The 18,489-nt window shown below is 56.8% G+C and overlaps 2 protein-coding genes across 7 annotated transcripts in view; both read right to left on the bottom strand.

Annotated features, from left to right (window-relative positions):
* MACF1 (microtubule actin crosslinking factor 1) overlaps positions 1-18,489 on the bottom strand; it is a 133,427-nt gene that overhangs the window by 21,004 nt on the left and 93,934 nt on the right. For all 6 annotated transcript variants that reach the window (XM_068417751.1, XM_068417754.1, XM_068417749.1 and 3 more), the window contains exons 58-69: positions 10,335-10,496; positions 10,018-10,188; positions 8,393-8,559; positions 7,443-7,602; positions 6,696-7,022; positions 5,944-6,028; positions 4,745-4,986; positions 4,388-4,594; positions 3,583-3,702; positions 2,097-2,204; positions 1,551-1,769; positions 609-812 (exon numbers count right to left, since the gene is read on the bottom strand). In XM_068417751.1, the coding sequence (XP_068273852.1) occupies positions 609-812; positions 1,551-1,769; positions 2,097-2,204; positions 3,583-3,702; positions 4,388-4,594; positions 4,745-4,986; positions 5,944-6,028; positions 6,696-7,022; positions 7,443-7,602; positions 8,393-8,559; positions 10,018-10,188; positions 10,335-10,496 (2,172 nt within the window). The remainder of the gene's footprint in view (positions 1-608; positions 813-1,550; positions 1,770-2,096; positions 2,205-3,582; positions 3,703-4,387; positions 4,595-4,744; positions 4,987-5,943; positions 6,029-6,695; positions 7,023-7,442; positions 7,603-8,392; positions 8,560-10,017; positions 10,189-10,334; positions 10,497-18,489) is intronic.
* On the bottom strand, positions 11,251-17,637 carry LOC137673328 (microtubule-actin cross-linking factor 1, isoforms 6/7-like). Its single transcript, XM_068418077.1, has 2 exons — positions 13,528-17,637; positions 11,251-11,290 (listed from the first exon to the last, which is right to left on the bottom strand). Exons 1-2 carry the CDS (start codon positions 16,821-16,823, stop codon positions 11,251-11,253), a joined length of 3,336 nt encoding a protein of 1,111 aa, XP_068274178.1. The 5' UTR covers positions 16,824-17,637.

The raw sequence follows: 18,489 nt of genomic DNA, 5'->3' as shown, positions 1-18,489 counted from the left end.
AGGAATAAAAAACAATGAACACCCAGACATGACAAAAACCAACTGTGCTACGGTAACACGGGGTGAAATGAAACATAACCAGGGGTCACAAACCCTGTACAGCAGAAACTCTTCACCCCTTTTCTGGGGGACTGAGGACTTTAGCACCTCCAGTCTCTGCCCCTCCTTTCACATCTCTGCTCCTGCAGTCACCGACCTTCTCTGGAGATGCCCAGACCCTGGAGATGACCCTTAACTCTCCCATACAAAGGATCCCACGGCCATTCGCTGCACACACAGCTTATCAGAAATGAAACTTATCTCTCCAAGCTCTTTAGAGAGGCTCTCCGGGCCCTTCCAACCTTGGGTGGATGCCAAACCAGCCCCTTTGAACGAGCATCGTTATTGAGGTTGTAAAAATTTATTACCCTATTTACTATGTCAGGATTCAAACGCCTTCTCCCCTGCTTTCACAGCCAGGGCTGAGCAGCAGGAAACTACCCTGGAGGTGTCTGACCACATTGTGCCTTATGAAGGGTTTTACAATCGTAACACTCGGAATAAAACTGTGCTTCAAAGCACGTGGGGTCTGCGATGAGCAGAGTCGGCTCCTTTGCACCCCAGCTTACCTGGGTGGACTGCGAGACGGCTTCGTCGAGGGCGAGCGCCCGCTGGCACACCTCCTCCTTGATCCTGGCGTACATGGCCTCAGCCGTCGAGTATTTGTTCTGCACCATCTCCCCTTCCTCGGGGTTGAGGTCCTTGAGCTGCGGTCCGATCTTCAGCAGCTTGTCAATGTGAGGCTTGTGCTCAGCGATGGACTCTCTCAGTTGCTAGGGAATAGGGGAGGGCAAAAAAAAAAGACATTTGTTTTGAAATCTGTTGAAAGCCTCTGCCTGCTTATTTCATGCGACACTCCACGAGCAGCGATCGTATCTGGTAGCGAACTCGCACCGTGGATTTCTTGACCCGGCATCTGCCAAGCACGTGGCACTCGGCTCTTCCTAACATGGCCACGGCCGGCTCCTGACCCTCCCCACAGCCCCACGGGGGACACCAAGGAGAAAACTCCCCTTGCAGCTCTCTACCCTAAAAGCACAAAGCGTTTTTCCCTGCCTCAATCAGGCAGGAGATCCGACGGCAACCAGGTTCCCTTGGGTGCAATCTGTATTTTAGTTAAGAAGTGCTTCAACGTAACCAGTGATTTCCATGTGGTACGCTCATGGCACACTTGTATTACACAGGCAGGATCCCCAAAACGAAAAGAATGGGGAAAAAAATCAGAAAAAAAATCAGAAAAAAAATCAGAAAAAAAATCAGAAAAAAATCAGAAAAAAATCAGAAAAAAATCAGAAAAAAATCAGAAAAAAATCAGAAAAAAATCAGAAAAAAATCAGAAAAAAATCAGAAAAAAATCAGAAAAAAATCAGAAAAAAATCAGAAAAAAATCAGAAAAAAATCAGAAAAAAATCAGAAAAAAATCAGAAAAAAGGCACTGTGGCTCCTGCGAGCACTGCGTTTAAGGTAGAGGAACCAACAGTGCAGGAGATGCAAACGCTGCGTCCTCTTACCCTCATGTCCTCCTGCTGCTGCTTGAGCTGCTCGTGGTCGATGGCTGGAGGGGGCAGCTGGGAGATGAGGGCTTGCGTCTCCTCCAGCCACGGCTTCAGCTCCTCGTATGTCTCCCAGAACTGGTTGACCAGGACCTGGGCGCGCTCCAAGCGAGCGTAGCGCTCCGAGTTGAGCTGGCTCACGGCTTCGTACTGCTGCACCAGGGACTCAGTTTTCTCCTAAAAAAAAGGGGGAGAAGGGTTGTAGCGAGGGATGCAGAAGGGCCCAGGAGAAACGCGAGCTGCAAGAGCGGGAGGTGCCTTTGGTGGTCCTTCTCAAGCTGTAATTCCAATTAAAGCAGCCTCAGAAATCTCCGCTATCCCCCTTCCATCCCCAAACACCGCAATAAAAGTCTGCAATAATGGAGAGTAATAAATGTAAAGAGATTTCTGCTAACGCTGCTGGGAATTACTAAAGACGGAGTGATTTTAAATGGCTTGAGCCTGCGCAAGAGCTGAGCGTTCACCTCACTCCCCCAGCGCAGCAAACAGCAGCGGGAGGCTCACCTGGAGAAGGGCTTTTTGTTCCTCCCCGCACGTCCCGAAGATCTCATTGCGCTGGCTGAACAGCTCGTCCATGGAGTCTTTGTGCCGGATAATGTCGATGGAAAAAGCCTGCAGAAAGGAAACGGCCAAAGAAAGGCAAGAAATCAGAGCTGAGCCCAACCTGTTCCCCAGCCCATCCCCGGAGCCTCCTGCCCGCGCAGGCTGCAGCAGAGCTCAGCGCCGCAGAGAACGTGCAAAACTCATCACAAGTGTCCTGCGGTGCGCCAAAAACCTGCCTGAAAACGCACATTATCACATGTTTTTCTCATGACTCATCTGCATCAACCTCTCTCCTTCAAAAGCCTGAGAACAGCTCTTGAAATGAGGTATCAGGCAACTTCCACACCCGGGGTCCTCCCCGGAGGGAAGCTCCCCCATCCATCTGTTAGCGAACACGTCAACCCCCCGAAACGACGCTCTCCAGAACTGCAGCTACCAATAACTTTGCCATTCCCAAGGTTTTTATTTTTAAATCCACTAAGCCCGTATGCAGCTCTGATTGCCAAGGCTGGTAAGGGAAGAAAAGGGCCGTTTATTTAAAGTGCACGTTCTTCCAGGCATGAGCTCATCTCAAAGATATAAAAAAAAAAATAAAACCCTCCAGTGTCTCTTTGTTCCACGTCTGGCTGGAGGGAGGGAAGCGAGGAGTCCCCCACTGCAAGGAACAATGAGCAAAAGGCAAGTGCAAAAGCACCCTCATTAATCAATATATAGAATCATAGAATAGCCTGGGTTGGAAGGGACCTTTAAAGATCATCTAGTCCAACCCTCCAGCAGTGATCAGGGACATCTTCAACTAGATCAGGGTGCTCAGAGCCCCACTCAACCAGACCTTGAATGTTTCCAGGGATGGGGCATCTACCACCTCTCTGTGCCACTTGTTCCAGTATTTCACCATGCTCCTTGTAAAAAATTTCTTCCTATATCTAGTCTAAATCTCCCCTCTTTCAGTTTAAAACCATTACCCCTTGTCCTATCACTACAGACCCTACTAAAAAGTCTGTCCCCATCTTCCTTATAAGCCCCCTATAAGTACGGAAAGGCCCCAAAAAGGTCTCCCCGGAGCCTTCTCTTCTCCAGGCTGAACAATATCCATTTCTCTAAACCCTTTCCACAGAATCAATCAGGTTGGAAGAGCCCTCTGGGCTCATCGAGTCCAACCATTGCCCTGACACCACCATGGCAACTAGACCATGGCACTAAGTGCCATGGCCAGGCTTTTCTTAAACCCCTCCAGAGATGGTGACTCCACCACCTCCCTGGGCAGCCCCGTCTAATGACCCTTGCTGAGAAGAAATGCTTCTAATGTCCAACCTGAACCTCCCCTGGCCAAGCTTGAGGCTGTGTCCTCTTGGCCTATCGCTGGTTGCCTGGGAGAAGAGGCCGACTCCCACTGCGCTACAACCCCCCTTCAGGTAGTTGCCCTCCTCGCTGCCCGCGCCCGTACCTTCTGCACCTGCAGCTGAGCCGTTGTCTGGTCCTGCTCCAGGCGGATGGGACCGAGAGCCATCAGCTTCCGCGTGGTCTCGGTCACCCAGGCCAGCTCCGCATCGGCCGCCTGCTCGTACTGGCACACGGGAGAGGACGGGTTAGTGACGGAGCACATGGCAAGCTGGGGTGGGGGAGACGTGAGGGGACACAGCGGGGGACAAACGCCTCGCTCAGGTGTGCAGAGGTGGGGAGGAGAAGGGGACATCGGGGTGGACCTGGGTTTCTGACTCCAAGCTCCTCTCTGTCCCAGAGCCAGTGGCTCCTGCGGCTGGTTTCAGGGCACGGAGCATCACTGGTGCTCAGCGCAGCGGAGCAGCTGCCTTCCTCTACACCCTCCCTGCCCACAGGGATTTCCCACAGCTCTGCTTCACATGGCCATTTTGCTCGCCTTTCTTTGAGGGCTGCTCGCCTGGAACAAATCCCCACGCTACCACCACAGGGGATGACATTTTCCCAGGCCTGAAAGTCACCCGTCATCGGTTTTACACCATCTACATCACTCACACAAGCAAAAGCCCACAGGTGGGGTAACACGGCGCTGCCCTGGAGTTATCCTCTCCAAACCACACGCAATGGGACAGGTCAGAAACCAGCCCCGCTACCACACGCCACTGGTGGGGTCTGGTCATTTCTTGTCATTCCCGATGGGATTTGGCCCTCCCGTTGGGACACGCTCACTATCCTGCCCGTGGTTGTTGTGCTGTGCAGGCTGGAGTGGTGCTGAGAAAACCCATCAGCCGCCGTCGGGGTTGTTGAATTACCTGCTGAGACCTCTGAATAGCAGCATCGATCTCCTCCACCCTCTGCTTGACGGTGTCGCTGACCAGCCTGTAGCGCTCGTTGGTGTCCGACACGAGTTTATCCAGCCCCTCGCGGGCTCGCCAGGGAACCAGCTCCAGGAGAGCTCGGCTCACCTCGTTCACCGTGTCCAGGACCAGCCTGTGCTCCATCACCTCCTTCTTCAGCTCCTGTGGAAGGCACCCATGGGCACGTGTCCTTCCCAGCGCTCTGCAGGCGACATCCCCCCTCCAGCTCCTCCCCAGCCTCTCAACACACCGAGCAAACCCCCACCAGCTCCCACCCTCACATCCTCCAGGTGCTGCTCTGCCAGCCCCCACCTTTTGTCTCTGCTGGAACTGGGGTATCTGCTCGCTGGCGGGGGACTGTCCCCCGCTGGAAGCCAGCTCATCCTCCACTTGGCTCATCCAGCCGGCGAGCTCCTCGTGCGTGGACTGGAACTTGGTGGCCAGCTGCCGAGCCTGCTCCAGCGTGCGCAGCGCCTTGGAGCTGGCACCGGTGATGTCCGAATAGCGGGTCTTAATCCCGTCCAGCTTCTCCTGGATGAGCAGCACCTCCTCCCCTGCGAGACAGCAGCAAGGGACAAATGATGCTGGGCTGGGGGAGCTGCCAGAAGGTCTAGGGGGGCTGCCAGAAGGTCTAGGGGGGCTGCCAGAAGGTCTAAGCAGCCACCTGCGCTGTTCCCCCTGTTTTAAATAGCTAATTTCAGTCACACTTTTCTGTAGGTCAGCGCAACTCAGCAGCCTGTTTTACAGCCAGGAAGCTACTCCTGAGCTGGTATTTTCTACCACTCAGTGTAACGTCCACCTCCTCCCCGGAACAGGGTGGAAGCGTGCTGTGCAGCCTTTGCCACAAGCCACAAAGCCACCACAACTCAGTCCTCAACTAACGTGTCACAACTTCAAGAAAAAAAAAGCTCCAGTTCACTCTTTACTGCTATTTCTGAGAGGACAAGAAACTGCGAGCCAAATTCTTTGTAATCACTCTTCCTGCTACACAGCTCCCACAAGGACAGAGGTCTGTACATCTGCTCAGACCACGTCTGAAGGAAATGCATCGCCCCGACCTTTCTTCCCACTCATAAACATCAACTCACACCCACGTGGCAACAGCAACAACTGCTCAGAGTGGGAAAGCAATATTAGGAAAGGCCTGGGGGTATTTTTAACCTCTTTCCATGTGATTTAGCAGCTGGACACAAGGAGAAAACCCTCCGTTGTGTCGCAGGGCTGCTCAGCACTGAGCGTCACCCGGTGGGAATCACCCGCTCATGAAGCTGTGAGGTTGGTACTTGGGACCAACGAAGTCCTAAGCTGGAGTGTTTGTGGCTCGGCATCCAGGTCTGGATGCAAAACAGCTACTTTGGGACTATCTAAAAGGAAATTAGACCTGGGGAGAACTGCTTCCCCCGAACAACATATCACTGCAGGGCATGGACTTCCCAGGGAGGGCCATGAGGAGGGCTGGGGGCTTCCCAGACCCCCATATTGGTCAGCGTGTGCCCAGATCTTCGTGTTACCTGTAGTTTGCTTCAGAAGAGCTTGTCCATTTCTAATGGCTTGGTCCACATTCTTCTTCCTGTTCACGATTTCCTCGTTCAAAGCCTGCACAGAAAGGCAAACTGGGGTTACACCTCCGCAGGCAGGTCCCCAGGTCCTGCCGGCCAGAGGTGCTGAGCAGAGCACGAGCTGCTCCTGCTGAGCACGGGAAGGGTGGACCACAGATCTGATACTTGTCTGGTCAACCTTCTCCTGCTACAGGATTTATTGGGACTTCTGGGACCCAAAGGCTCAAATCTTAGAGCAACCCCATCCCAACCCACTGGATACGTGTTACCGAAGAACTCGCCCTGGTATTAGACATAACCTCACTCTTGAGAAGAGCCTGCATGGCCCCCGGGGAGCGGAAGCAGACGGCTTCCTCGGTGGCCAGCCTGGCTCGGAAAACCCACCGGGCTTTTCAATCTCTCATTCTTGGAAAGAGCATCCAGCTTTCCAAAGGCACGGGGTGGCCAAGCTCGCTCAGACATTGTTCACAAAGCCAATGAATCATTTGAAGTTTCTCCCTCACCCTGGGAAACCCATTTTTGGGGCCACAATTCTTGTTTTTAACACATGAAATCTCTTTACACCCTTCCAAGCCTAGATGAGAACCAGCAGCGGAACAAGCTTTGCAAAATTAAAGTCAGACCAGAAACAAACAAAAAAAATCAAACCAGATAAATGCAATAAAATAAAATAAAACATAAACATGGAAGAAAATGGAAAATACCAGCTGGTCAGCATGCTGCTTCTGCAGGACGTCCCGTTTGTAATCCTTTACGGATACCGAGCTGAGCTTGTCCTCGACCTCAGCCAGCCAGTTGAGCACTTCCACCTCCTCCTCCCCAAAGAGCCTGGCGTTAGCCAGCGCCTGCTCCAGCAGCTCTGCCTTCCGGCAGCCCCGCTCGCGGACCTCGCCGTAGCGGCTCCGCAGAGAGTCTAACTTCTCTGCCAGCAGCCTCCGCTCGGCGGCACAGCTCAGGGAGGAGAGGGACTGCCCGACCCCGACCGCCCGAGACACGTCGGCAGCGTGGCTCTCTATCTCTTCCTCTAGAGCCTGAATGCCGGGAGGATAAAATGGGACAACAGAAAGGAAAATGAGTGAAAAAAAATGGATTAAAGAAAAAAAAAACAACATAAAAAGGGGAAACAGAAACAATGAATGCAACTGAAGGAACGAATGAGACACAAAACCCACCCGTGAACGGGCAAATTGCATCGAAATAAAAAAAGTTTAGAAGAAACACAAGCACAGGAATGGTTTTCCTATCTGGAGCCAGATGCACCTCGCAGCAAATGAATCAGTTTAATATTTACCCACACTGTGGGGTTAGGGGTTGCAGCCTTCTCTGTTTGGAGCCTGGAGAACTCCTCCAACACTTGTTCATGCCAAAAACCCCCCTCGCCACGGCAGAAACATCCACGTGAGTGGGACTCGCTCCCAGCCACCTCCCAGGAGCAGCCCCCGGTCATGCACCTTGTGCCGACTGATCTGCTGCTGGATCTTGGCCGTCTGGGTCCCGATGGGCTCCGAGTTGGCCAGTTTCTTCTCCGTCACCGACAGCCAGTCCGACACGGGCTCCGTGGTTTCGTGGAACTGCTTGGCCAGCACCAAGATGTCCTCGAGCTGCTTCTGCCTAGAAGAAGGAATAAACCACTAAGGAGCAGCTCCCCGCTGGAGCCAGGCATGGGAAGCAGCTTCGAGTAGGAAGAGGGAACCACGGTAGCCCTGTCCAGAGCAAGGTGACACACCGTGTCGGGCAAGCCGTGAAGGCAAACACAAAAATCAGTGTGGAGAAACTGCAAAATCAGCTTTTTCCTGCAGCTGTGCCTTTAGGGTCCAGTTATCCCCCCATAAAGGTGGCAGAAAGGCTCCCCCATGGTGCTGCTTTTCTTCCATTCCTACCACTGTCTCGGAGATGCTCCAATGTGCTCGGCTCGTGGCCGGGCTCTTGGTGTTTCAGAGCTGCTGAGCTTCTGTTCAGAGACAGCCCGGCCCCGGTACAAGTCCTAGATGGACAGTCCATCTAGGCAGCAGTGATTTAAAACACTGGGAGGTCAAATCTGGCCCTCAAAAGTGACTTTATAACCTCAAATCTTAGCTTATGGAGCAACAAGCGCCTCATAAACGAGATTCAGGCAGGAGAAAGGTGTCAACAGGATGTTGCTAATGTTATCGCTTCAAGGAATAAAAATAACATCCATCCCCTGCAGGGAATTTATTTAATCTGAGCTCTTCCCTGCCATTGTAAACCACCGCTATCAACTTCAGCTCCCAAACAGGCTTTGATTTCTCATGTTTTCCAGCTGTTTCCAGGATGTATCCGCACAGAAATCTCCGCCAGCTTCCCGCGTGGTGTGACCCCGAGCCCCGGGGCACCGGCCAAGCTCGCCCTGTGTGTCTGGCCGTGGGACAGAGACCCTCACCTGCCAGCCGCCCGGCCCAGCAGCCCTGCCCAGCGCCGCCCCAGGCTCTCCAGCTGCCCCACGATCTTCTCCCGATCCGCCGGCTCGGCCGACTGCGCGATCCTGCCGCCCTCCGCTTGGATCATCTCAACGGTGGCTTTGCGATCGTCCAGGAGCCGCTGGAGCAGCTGTAGCGTCGGAATGAAACAAAGGATTAAAAGTTACCAGATGGGATCAGCAGAACCTCTTCTAGCCCTCCGAGATAGCAAATCTCTGCTTGTGGCTGAAAACCATCAGAAGCGCGGGGCTGAGATGAAAGCCAGGCCAGTGGGACAGCCTCTGCCACCAAAACCAGTTCAAAAAAAACCCCAACAATAATATAATCGTATGCTTTGACTTTTGGTCAGCCCTGAAGTGGTCAGGCAGTTGAACTAGACAATCACTGTAGGTCCCTTCCAACCAAAATATTCCATTCCATTCCATTCCATTCCCATATAGAATCATCAAATGGTTTGGGTTGGAAGGGACCTTAAAGACCATCCAGTTCCCACCCCCCTGCCACAGGCAGGGACACCTTCCACCAGACCAGGTTGCTCCAAGCCTCCAAGCCCCATCCAACCTGGCCTTGAACACTGCCAGGGAGGGGGCAGCCACAGCTTCTCTGGGCAACCTGGGCCAGGGTCTCACCACTCGTATGGTAAAGAATTTCTTCCTCATATCTCATCTAAATCTCCCCTCTTTCAGTTTAAAACCGTTCCCCCTCGTCCTGTCACTCCATGCCCTTGTAAAAAGTCCCTCTCCAGCTTTCCTGCAGCCCCTTCAGGCACTGGAAGGTGCTAGAATGTCTCCCTGGAGCCTTCTCTTCTCCAGGCTGAACAGCCCCAGCTCTCTCAGCCTGTCTCCAGAGCAGAGGGGCTCCAGCCCTCTGAGCACCTCCGTGGCCTCCTCTGGACTCGCTATTCCATTCCATTCCATTCCATTCCATTCCATTCCATTCTATTCCATCCCTTTGAGATCCAAAGCACTTCTGTGCCAGAGAAGTTTTCAGAGGCTTCCCCATCACCCCCACCCCAAACTCATCAAGTTTTTCACTTTCACTTTAAATAGTTTTCCTCTTCAAAGTCTCAGTACGTCGGACCAAGCCCCGGTAAGAATTCATTTCTAAACCATTTTACCACGAGTACACTTGAACTTTCATCCGCCCGCTGGCGAGGGCAGGCGCCGGCCCGGGCTGTTATCTCTGCAAACACCGGCAACGCCTCGCGGCGGCTCTTACAGCTCGTACGTTCACTTTGTCCAAACACCCCAACCGACACCTCCAACGCCAGCTCGCTCCTGACGCAGCAGAATTACCAGCACAAACAAAACTCAGGGCTGGAAAAACACGGCCGACCAGCAAAACCAGCAGCAAACTTCCAGAGGCAGTGGGACAATAAAGTAACGCTGGCGACTCAGACGATGGAGATAGCGAGCGCGGGCAAACGAGCTGCTGCTTATTACATCAGGATGTGGGGAACCAGAAGATCCACCATGAAAGAAGCAGGCTCGTGGACACCCCAGCTACACCTTCTCTGTTACAATAATATTGTCTGGCTGTCCAGAGCCCCCCCTCCCACCGAGGCCACCGTTGCCCTGTGCTCGCTCACCTTCTGCTCCTGGATCTGGGCTTTCACCACCTTGTACTCCGCGGAGGGAGGTTTCTGGTTGGAGATGAGCTCCTCGGTGTCCGTCAGCCAGCTCAGCAACGGCTCCAGGGCGTCCTGAAACTTCCCGCAGTGCAACAGGGCCTCTTGCAGCTGAGCAACTCTTTGGGCCACCTGCACCCCAAACACAACCCCATTGCATGGTCAGGCTGGTGATGCATTGATGCCGGAGCCTCAGCTCCCTGTCAACGACCTCATTCTCCTCCCAGACCCCAACAGGGCCGAGAGAAACCAGTTACAGCCCCTCCCCATGCTCTCACCTTCTTGTTGAGGGTGTTCCAGCGGGTGTTGATTTCTTCCATGTCATGCTCCAGCCCTTGGACGTCACAGTTTTTCCCAGCGCTTTGGATGAGTCCTTGACCAACTCCATTGACTTGCTGTAGTTTTAGCTGGAGAGGATCCACTTGCTCCTTCTGGAACAGCTGGGGATGGGAAGGGTGGGAGAGAAAAGGTATTTATAACCCGTGAGCTGCTCTTACAGCCCCTCCGTCATTCAGTAGATACACCAGGCTTTCTTCTCTAGAGAAGATCCCCTTCTCAGGGGAGGGTCAGGTTGGACATTAGGAAGCATTTCTTCTCAGCAAGGGTCATTAGCCATTGGAAGGGGCTGCCCAGGGAGGTGGTGGAGTCACCATCTCTGGAGGGGTTTAAGAAAAGACTGGACATGGCACTTAGTGCCCTGGTCTAGTTGACATGGTGGTGTCAGGGCAATGGTTGGACTCGATGATCCCAGAGGGCTCTTCCAACCTGAGTGATTGATTGATTGAAGATGCAGTAGCTACTTGCACTGATTTTATTAGAGTTGTGCAAGTTTGTCTAAACTCCTCCCTCGCCTTGACCCAGTAACACAGATGTCGCAGGCATTCACTGGTGTGGAGCACCACACGCATCTACACGTATCCACCTCCGCTTTTAAATGGGTAAATCCCCTTTTTCCAAGCACTGGAGTGAGGTGGAGAGAGCAAATCGGGGAAGAAATGAGAGCATCAGCTCTGGGGAGCCACCAGATTGGGAAATAACGCTCCTGGGGAAAAACCCAAAGCAACTCTCACAGTGATGCTATTGAGAACGGAGAGCTGACCTCACATGAGCTGGGTTAACTACGAAATCGCAGACACCGAGAAGCCAGCTGTATTTCGAAAGACAAAGGCAACAGGCAATTAATGCGCTAGTCGTTTACCGCACCGCGTACTTGGCATGGTCCTGCCTGGGAATCCTGTGGGGAAAAGGCTTTTGAAACCAAAAAAAAGATTTGATAGGGAAGGGGGAGGAGAGCGAATGAAGCTCCCCATTGTGAAGAGAGGCAGGAGGGAAAATCCTGTTTCCCCGAAGAAGTGCTCGTTATCAGAGCTGGGATCTGTGCAAGCACCCGCCTGGGCACAGCCCTTGGTCCCTTGGTCCCTCTCTGGCACCGCCGGAGCAGCCACACAGCCCGGTCCCAAGGGACAACCCTGCTGCTTCCCCACAGCGAACAGCACAAGCCCCCAAAAAAGGGAGCAGAGTCCTTCAGGGCTTCCTCTGGTCCCTTGGACCACCAGCCCGGCAGAGCACAGGGCACCCCGCACCCAGCACTGGGCAGGATCGGAGCCCTCAGCCCTGTTGCAACGTTTTCTCTTTGGCAAGCGGAGGGGATGGCAACCAGCCTCCTCCTCCTCATGTGCCCAACAATACACGGGCACTGACGGCATCACAAAATTCCCACTTGGATGCAAGATCTCTCCTCGAGAATGGCACAGGTCTCTGCACCTGGCCATCTCTTTGCCTCCGAAGGAACAAAAAGGCAGGCAAAAAAACCCCAAATGCACAAAAAAACCCCAAATACACACACACAAAGTGCCCAGCCTTTGAGAGGGGCTGCCTTGACTTTCTGTGCCCCATTTTCAAAGAAAAAAAACTATTCCTTCCTGTCAGAGCTCGGCTGCCCGAGGGCAGGGAGGACACGACGCGGAGGGTGTGCTGGCAGACGGTGTCCAGAGCTGTTTGCTCAGGGGGAATTATGCCCCGGTTCTGAGAAATAAATGGTGACATGAAATCACTGCTCCCCCGGCCGCATCTCCTGTTACTGGGTATATATGGAGCTGGCTTCAGCGCAGCCAAAGCCACACAAGGGCCAGGCTGATAAGTCTGGCACGCCGGGCTGGGCCCGAGCCCTCCGCACGCTGCGGAAACAAACTCCGGGGCTTTGAAGGAGCTGGGCAGGGAGGGAGCCCTGCAGAAACCCGGCCACCAGCCCACGGGGACCTGTCACACAGGATCGGGGCAGCCCGAGAGCACGAGGAACCTTACAAAGTTACCACGCTCGTGGCCTGAGGAGCGGGCACGTCAGACACACTTGTTTTTCTATGCTCACGAAAAGATTTCAGCGATTTACTTCACTAACCTCGCTGTGACTCAGCTTTGAAACAAATATTTAACGTACAGCCTTTGCTGGGCAGGGCAAGACATCGCCGCTGCACCTCCTCCTCGCTCCCAGGAACGCTTCCCACACCGTCCCCCTGCTTCCCACACCGTCCCCCCGCTTCCCTCCCGCTTCCCAACAGTGTCCCCTCACTTTCTCCTTCCCTTATCCCCTGGCATCGCCCCGGCACAAACCCGGAGCTGCCAACAGCTTGAAGGACGTTTGAACAAGGGGAAGATTTGTGGGGTCAACACCCAGAGACGCTGCACATAAAATAAGGGTCCCACCAGCAAAGGTCCCACCACAGCAGCCAATTTCAGACAACAGACACGAGGCTCCAACGGCTCTTTTTCCTCGCCAAGGTCCACACTGGGTGCCCCAGCCCCTGCTCACACGGACCCCCCCATGTGAAAGCATCTCTCCGAGCCCCTCCACGTGCATCCCTCAACCGGGTGGCACAGCCCAAAGGATGAGTAACTGCTACCAAATGGGGATTTGGGGGGCTGACTAACTCCTGGTGTCTCCTTAGTGATATTTCTAACGCAGACGGCAGTAAATCAGCGCTCGGCCGGGGGAATGCCCCCACCGAAAGCCCCCAGCACGGCACAGCAAAGCCCCAAACACCAGAGAGACTCCGAGCCCCTTCCTGGAGCCTTACTGCTCCCTTTAAAAGCTACAGAGAGCGGTGACCGCACAGCACAGGAATTATTTGCACTTAATTCGTTGTATAATCCACTCTCCTAATATATTTTCTGCTTCAAAGACGGGAACCGCCCCGCCAGGATCTGGTGAGAAGGTTTTGCTGTAGCCTGTGATTTACGTCTGAGTGACCATAACGTACTTTAATAAGCCAAAAAAGTTGAAGACAATAGTTTAGGTCATCAGGCAGCGATACTCTTTTGCCTCCCCTACTTACAAAAGCACACAATTCTCCCCCCTGAAACTTTCTGCCTGCCAAATTCAAGCCGAACTCAGGAGGGAGAAGGCTGTTTCGAAGCCTGAACCCCACAGATCGCGGCGGTGCGTTACCGAGCGGGCTCCCACCTCCCACCCACCCCTCAAGTGCAAAATAAAGCGATTTCTGCGCCTCAAACCCCGTCTGAGCAACAAATACCTCGTTATCTGGAACGAATCCATCTGGTAGAGCAGGAGGCCCTTCTGCGAGGAGAGCGGCGCCGGGAGGTCCCTCAGTGCCCGCGGGCACCTCTCCCTCGCTGGGTGCTGGGGAAGGGGCTCCCTCGTGGCTGGGGGGACAGGGGGTGTCCCCCGGCGTTGCCCCGGGGAGGGTTTGTGTCATGGGTGCCGTGGCAGAGGGTAGACCTGGCAGCTCGTGCAGCTCTGGGGTGGTGGGTCCCTCTGCGGGGGGTTGGAAGGCAGAGGGGGGACCCTCCGTGCCCAGTGGCATAGAGGCACTGTCCCAAGATGCCACCTCTGCTGCGGGCGCTCTGGCAATGGGGTCATCCTCCAAAGCTGGCGCTTCGGTGGATAGGTGCTCCAGGATGGGTGACACAAACACGTCGGCAAAGTCATCTGTATCCCCCAAGGCCACTACCAGCCCCTCCGCTGCCAGCGGCGCAGGGCCACCACCGAGATCCCTGGCACCGGCGATGAGTGGGTCGTCCGCTTGTGGTGGCACAGTGGCAAGAGGCACATCAGCAAACGGTGGTGGGGCATCCAGAAGCTCTTCCCCCACCAAGGGCACGGCAGTGGTGGTGGCATCTGGAGGTGGGTGCTCAATACATGGCTCCTCACCATCCGTGGTAGGATCCCCGGTGGCTGGTGGTGTCTCCTGAGCCGGGGGCTCTGGGACAGCCACATCCCCTGGTGCTGGTGGCTCAGCTGGAGCAGGAAGCGCTCCAACATCCCATAGGGTGGCATCGGGAGCACGCTGCCCCACAATGGGTGACGTGCCAGGAAGCTCTTCTAGGGTGGCCGGGCTCGCAGCCCGCGGGACCCCCTCACCCAGCCCCTGCACTGCTGGCTGCTCCTCCCAGCCGCAGACAAACAGCAAGTCCAGGTCTCCCGGCTGCAGGATGGCTGCCGGTGCCTCCCCGTGCGTGACAGCCACCTCCACGGGGGACCCCTCGGCATGGGCAGCCCCTTCCAGAGCCAGGCTGTGGCCCAGGGAAACTGTTTCCCATAGGAGGTCCTCAACAGGCACTGGGGATGTTGTCGGAGTCTCGGAGCCCGGCTCTGATACAGAACCGGCGTGGAAAGGCGGCAGAGAACCACAACGAGCATCCTCACCTTCCACCGGGCGAGTCTGGCCCTCAGCTCCATCACTCTCTGATCCCAAATCTGTGGCTTCATCCTCAGAAACCAGTTCTGGGACATCCCAGCTGGTGAGCTCAGTCCTTCCAGGCAGAAGGTGATGGGTGCCGGGTGGATCTGTCCACTCAGTGCTGGCCTCGTGCTGCAGGGGAGACCCCAGCTCCTCCGCCGCCGTGTCGGGAGCTGGGGGCTGGCACGGGGACAGCCCAGGTGGGGACACTGAGCCAGGACAGGTCTCCTCATGAAGCTGTGACACTTCACCGTCAGGGACCAGCAAGTCTTGGTTACCCTCACCCCACCCCACCGCAGCGCTGGGGTAACCAGCTCCCGCCAAGCCAGAAGCTGGACGTGGGCCTGTCTCAGGAGATGGCAACCCAGCAGCCACCAGCACCGCCACTGCGCACCCGCCCATAAGCTCCTGGTCCACCAGCAGGTCAGGTTCATCCACCTCCTCTGGTGCCGGAGGCCCTGCTGTGGCCATGGGGCTGGGTGAGGCCTCTCTGTCTGAGTCCGTCGGGGTGTCCCTTTCCGAGAAGGGCTCCGTCGCTGGCTCCAGCGCGCTCAGCACCTGCGAGCTGCAGGTGACATCAAAGTCCTCCAGATCCGACACGACAGCAGAGTCTGAAGCACTGACATCCAACGGGGCCTGACGCTGACACGCTTCGACAGCCACCCCGGCCAGTTTGGCCGAATCTGGATCCAGCCCCTCCGAGTCCATCGGGGACACCTGAACCTCCAGGCAGCCGGGGACGGCCCCATCGCCCCCATCCTCATTCAGGCACTGCTCTTCCAGCTCCAGGAACATCTGCACTGAGTCCGTGTCAGACAACTCCGGGCCTGTGGGGCTGGCTGAGCGCTCCGAACCTGGAGCCAAGTCCTCAGCCTCGCACTGCACCGCCGTGTCCTTGGTACAGCACGCGTTGCCGGTGAGGGGGCTGCTGGCACCCCCCGGGGACACGCAGGACCGGCAGGTCCCCGGGCTGGGGGCAGAGCTGTCTGCCGGAGCAGCAAATTGTTCCCTTTCTTCAGAAATATCTGCCAAGCAACAGCTCTTCTCCTCTGCCACCAGAACAGCCTTTCCTCTCTCTGACAGCGTCGCCTCCTCCCACTCCTCCATCATCACCCAGCGCTCGTCCTCCTCAAATCTCAGCTCAGACTCTGTTTTCTCCCTGAGATTGGAGGTGATGAGGATATCCAGTCCCGCATCCAGCAGCTCTTCGCTAAGGCACGGAGAGAGGTTGACGTTCTCCACCGTACAGTCCGACTCGGAGGCCTCCAGGGTCTCCTGGTGCCCATCGCTGAGGCTCCCCTTGATGAAATTCTTCCTGGCTCGTGGCCAGGTGGCACTGGGAAGCCGGCGAGCCCTGGCCAGGTCCCCGATGCGACCGTCACCGGCGTTCAGCAGGGTCTGGCGCTCATCCCGGGGACCGCCGTAGCCATCCGCGCCGAACTGCTTGGCCGTCAGAGCCTCCGCCGTGCCGGATGACTTGGAGACGTGTTCCAAGGTGAGAGACTCGGACGTGGGCTCGCCGTGGTCGGGCTGGCCCGGGTGCTCGGTGAGCATGGCGTTGGACTCCCGCTTATCCCGCAGCGAAGGGTTGGAGGCTCCAGCTTCCGACACCTCGCTCAGCGAAGCCCCCATCCTTTCCGCGAATTCGGTGAAGTTTGGCGGCATGAAGGACTTCCATGACCGCCGGTTGACGTTCTCCTTCCTCTCGGGGTTTGGTCGCCTCCTTGGTGGAGCCGGCGCCGGCTTGGAGACGTCGCTGCTGAGCTTCAGCGCGTCGAAGATGACTCGCTCGTCCAACTTCTTTGTTTCTGGAGCCCTGGACTCGAAGACGTTGGCAGCTCCCAGGGTCCCGTTGCTGGATATGGTGCTGCCGTCCCCCTTGCCGAGGGTGCTCTTGGAAAGCTGGTTGAGCTTCGATCCCTGATCGATCTGCTCGTTAATTCTCATCGTGTCGTATATCGACCTCTGGGGCACGTAGCAATCCTCTATATAACCATCCTCCTCCTCGCCCTTCCCCAGGCAAGTGCGGTTCTGCCGTAAACAGTCTGGCCGGCTCAGTGGTTTGCCCATGCTCTCGTCCTTACGGATGACGAAACCGTCCCGGCAACCTTTCGTCGGCCACCGCAGGAAGCATCACACAGCCAGCAGGTCCCAAACCCACCGGGGCACACTCTAATCCCAAAGCAGCGACGCTACGGGGACGGGAGGGTGTGCCGACAGCCCCGCGCCGGCTCAGCAGCCCGACCGGCGGCACCAAGCAGCGAAACAACCCATCTCATCCCCCCGACCCCCTTAAAAAAACCTCATCCATCAGCAAAAACCATCCGAATGCGACAGCTTCGATAAAATATTCCCAAGCGCCGTTTGCGACACAAACTGCGGAAGAGTTTGAAGCTCTTAATTTCTCCCGTCTGTCCTTCTTTAATAACAAAGGCACTGCTCGTCCTGGCCGCTCACGTATCGCAGCCCGAGCGGCGAGCGGCTCCTCGCATTTTCTGCCCAGTTCTAAGTCCCGTGGAAAGTCCAGCTGGTCTGAATTAGCCTCTCCCCCCGACTCTCGTGTTTTCATTTGAACCGAGCTTGTCAGCGGATATTCGTGCAAGTTTAAACACAGGAAGTTCTTCATTCAGGGCAAACTCGGAGGTTTCCTGTCTCAAAAACATGATGGCATTGTTGTTCCCCGTCACCTCGCCGGGGCCACCGAGAGCCACCGAACCCCCCCAAATCCAGCCGGTCTCTGCGCAGCGGTCGGGGCACACGCGGAGTCCTGCAGCGGTGGTGTAGGAGGAGGAAGGCTGCTGGGTCTTCGCTTTTTTTTTTTTTTTTTTTCTCTTTCTCCCCAGGAAAAAAAAAAAAAATTGGCTATAAAACGCATCCAAAAATGGCAAAGGGGACGGAGCGGCACGAAATCCCCCGAGCTGCCGGGAGCCGGCGGGGGGGACGGCGAGCAGCCGCGGCCGGAGGCTGCTGAGGCGGCTGCTTCTTCCTCCTCCTCCTCCTCCCGGCCCCTCTCGCACTAACTTTCCCGGCGGCCGGTAACGGGCAGCGGCGGCTCCGCGCCGCCGGGCAGCCCGGCCATGGCGGGGGGGGGGGGGCAGGGGCCGGTCCCCGCGGCGAGGAGAGAGGGGGAATGGGGCGGGGGGACACACACACACAGCGGGGCCGCCCTTCCCTTCCCCTTCCCCGCCGCTCTCGCCCCTCCGCTGCGCGGCTCAGCGGCCGGGCCGGGGGCGGGGGGCTCCGCGCCGCCCCCGCGGGCAGCCCCCGGCCGGCGCGGCGGGATGCATGGCGGGCCCGGGCCGCTGCCTTCCTCCTCCGCCGCCTCCTCCTCCTCCTCTTCCTCCGCCGCCGCCCGCTCTCCTTCCCGCCGGCGGAACAAAAGGCCGAGCCGCGCAAGCCGCCGCACGCCCCGGCCCCGGCCCCGCCGCCAGCACCGGCTCCCGCCGCGCTGCCAGCCCCGGCGGAGGGCGGGGGGAGGCGGGGGCGGCGCCGCGGGGCGGGACCAGCGGGGCCGCCCCCTCCCCGGGCACCGCGGCCCCTTCCGCACCCCCCCCCTTTCCCCGCGCTCCCCCCACCGGCCCCGGGAAGGGGGTACCGGAGCCTGACCGAGGATGGGGCGCGGAGGGGGGGGTCTCCGCGGGCGGCGGCAGCCCGGGGCTGGTCCCTTCCCCGCCCCGCCGGGGCCGGCCCCTCCTCCGGGGGGAGGCGGCAGCCCCCGACAAAGAGCAGCAACGCC

Source organism: Nyctibius grandis, chromosome 24 (assembly GCF_013368605.1).
Source record: "Nyctibius grandis isolate bNycGra1 chromosome 24, bNycGra1.pri, whole genome shotgun sequence".
NCBI classification, from domain to species: domain Eukaryota; kingdom Metazoa; phylum Chordata; class Aves; order Nyctibiiformes; family Nyctibiidae; genus Nyctibius; species Nyctibius grandis.
Note: the sequence above shows the minus strand (reverse complement) of the source record. Positions and strands in the feature narration are given on the sequence as shown.

Coding starts and splice junctions, on each gene's coding strand:
- LOC137673328 (XM_068418077.1), bottom strand. CDS start 16,823: ATGGGCAAACCACTGAGCCGGCCAGACTGTTTACGGCAGAACCGCACT. Junction 11,291..13,527: donor CTTTATTTTGCACTTGAGGG/GTGGGTGGGAGG, acceptor TTTTCCCCACAG/GATTCCCAGGCAGGACCATG.